The sequence below is a fragment of the Alligator sinensis genome, unplaced genomic scaffold, assembly GCF_000455745.1.
Source record: "Alligator sinensis unplaced genomic scaffold, ASM45574v1 scaffold280_1, whole genome shotgun sequence".
In the NCBI taxonomy this organism is placed as follows: Eukaryota; Metazoa; Chordata; order Crocodylia; family Alligatoridae; genus Alligator; species Alligator sinensis.
In genome coordinates, this window is record NW_005841835.1 from 1,078,966 (window position 1) to 1,081,167 (window position 2,202).

At 52.3% G+C, this 2,202-nt stretch overlaps 1 protein-coding gene across 1 annotated transcript in view; it reads right to left on the reverse strand.

Annotated features, from left to right (window-relative positions):
• Positions 1 to 1,405: 1,405 nt before the first annotated feature.
• JDP2 (Jun dimerization protein 2) overlaps positions 1,406 to 2,202 on the reverse strand; it is an 8,787-nt gene continuing 7,990 nt past the window's right edge. Inside the window, exon 3 of the mRNA XM_025200757.1 lies at positions 1,406 to 2,202. This exon is cut by the window's right edge and continues 107 nt beyond it. Coding sequence (XP_025056542.1) covers positions 2,103 to 2,202 — 100 coding nt within the window. The 3' untranslated portion in view covers positions 1,406 to 2,102.

Below are 2,202 nucleotides of genomic sequence, written 5' to 3' on the forward strand. Positions count from 1 at the left end.
AGCCCCCGACTCTGGACTCATTCAATTGGTATTTGGATCCTTCTCTTGCAGGGGTGATTTGACTCCAGCAGCCTTCCTGCCTATGGCAGGGGGGCTGGACTTGATGATCTCACGAGGTCCCTCCCAGCCCCTAGTGTCTATGAAATCTATGAAATAAGGAACCATGCTGCCCAGTGGTAAAGGAGGAGCTAGGGTTCAGCTGTTCAACCTCTCGCCCTCCACTGCAGCAAGGCTGGAGGTGGGCAAGAGCCAGGATGGGGTTTTGGGCTTGGCTGGAGTATGGCAAGTGTGCTAAGGACATGGCAGGACCTCAGAGAAGATACCTGCCCCTTCAGTCAGGCACATGATCCCAGTCAAGTCTTCTTGACCCTGTGTCATCCCTTGAGAGTTCAAGCTGCTGTAACTCACAACCATGGAGCAGGGAAAGAGGAGCCACTGAAAGGAAGGCTAAGACTGAGACTGAGACGGCTTCTGTAGCTCATACCTTCTGCCTCCTCAAGCTGCCAGTCATTCTTCACCCAGCACTAAGGTGTGTAGCACCTTCAATTATATCACCCTTCCCCTCTCTTTGCCCTGGCATACCCAAGGCCTGAACCTCCTTCAGGGTTCTCAGCTTCACCTCTGCACTGGAATTTGCTATGCCACATCACTAAGGCCTCGTCTGTGCTTACCTGGTTCTGCCAGCGGAGAGTCTAGTGGCAGACAGCAATGATTGAGCCACCACGGCATGTTTATATCTGCATTCTTCTGGCAGCTCCACATGTCTACACTAAGGAGTTGTGCTGCCAGAGCACAAAGGCTTCCCTGGGAAGGTCTTGGCTCCAGGGAGAGACCACAGGAGCATCTACATACCCTTCTGCTAGCTGCTTGATGGCAGCAGAAGTCCTATTCTGGTTAACAGAGGTGGGGTAACCCTGTTGGCAGAGGAGAGGGTGCTGCCAACCACAGAGGGTTCAAAGTTCTGCTGGCAAAACTCTGCAGCACAGCCATCAGAAACTAGGCCCTACTCAGCCAGTACCAGGCAGTCTGAACCTGAGCCAGCACAGCACACTGACCAGAGTCTGCATCCAACCCAGTGAGCACCAGGACCCCTTCCAGACAAAGCACAGGAGGCCAGGGTATAAGTAAAGGTAACATTTACTGAGAGATACAGAACTGAGTATTATGAAGGACATACATGGATGGAGCTGGTAGCAGCACCGGTGTTGGGGGAGATCCAGACCCCTCTCCCAGCATGCCAAGAGGAAAGGAGCCAGGCACTACCAGACAGGTAACACAATGGAGATAACTGCAGCATATGTATTTGTAACAAACAGACCATCATAACATACACTTCTATAAGATCACATCTAGTGATTATATAAATCCATATAGAGATCGCTGTATAAAACCTTTGTAAAAAATATAAAAAACGTGTAAAAATGTGCATTTAAAAGCACGGCCGACAGGGACAGCTGGGCTGTAAACATTATACTGAGAGTGTGCTTGTGGGGGCGCCTGCGCCACAGTGCCACGGACAGGCCCAGCCGCGAGACAGGGCTTGCATCAAGTGTTTGCGCTTCTTTGTTTCAGATTCTTCTCTGGAGTGTGCGCAAGGAGCAGTGGCAGGACCAGGAGGATGGTGACAGGACAGGCCTGGGGGATCTGTCCAGCATGCCTCTATCTGTTGCCTGCTCCCCACCCTGTGGTCATTTCTCCTGGGTCGAGCCCCTGCTCCCAGCTGGGTGCATACTGGTAGTTATGGGGAGAGGGGAAGTTGTAAGTCCCTGCTCCCCTCACAACATGATCCAGACTCAAGGTAGACTGCAACAGGCTGCTCAGTTGATCCCTGGGGCAGGCAAGTGGATGGAAGAGCCATGATGAGGTATTGCAAGGGGCTGCCCTCACCAGAACCACTAGACCTGCTCTGGGTGCAGCATCAGGGAAGGATGAATGGCAGGTGCCTAATCTTCTCCTCCCCCATATTTGGTTGGTCTATAATCACCTCTGAATTCTGGCTGCACAAGGTCTGGGGACACAGTTCTTTGTACAGTACATAGATTAGAGACCCTTGGAGACCCCACTTCCCGTCTCCTCCTCCTCCTCCTGGCCCAGAGATCCTTTCACTTCTTCTCTAGTTGTTCAAGCAGTGGGTTGGCCTCACTTTCTGGCGTCTTGATGCTGTCTGTCCGCACGATGCATGTGGGACGGTGTCGGTTCAGC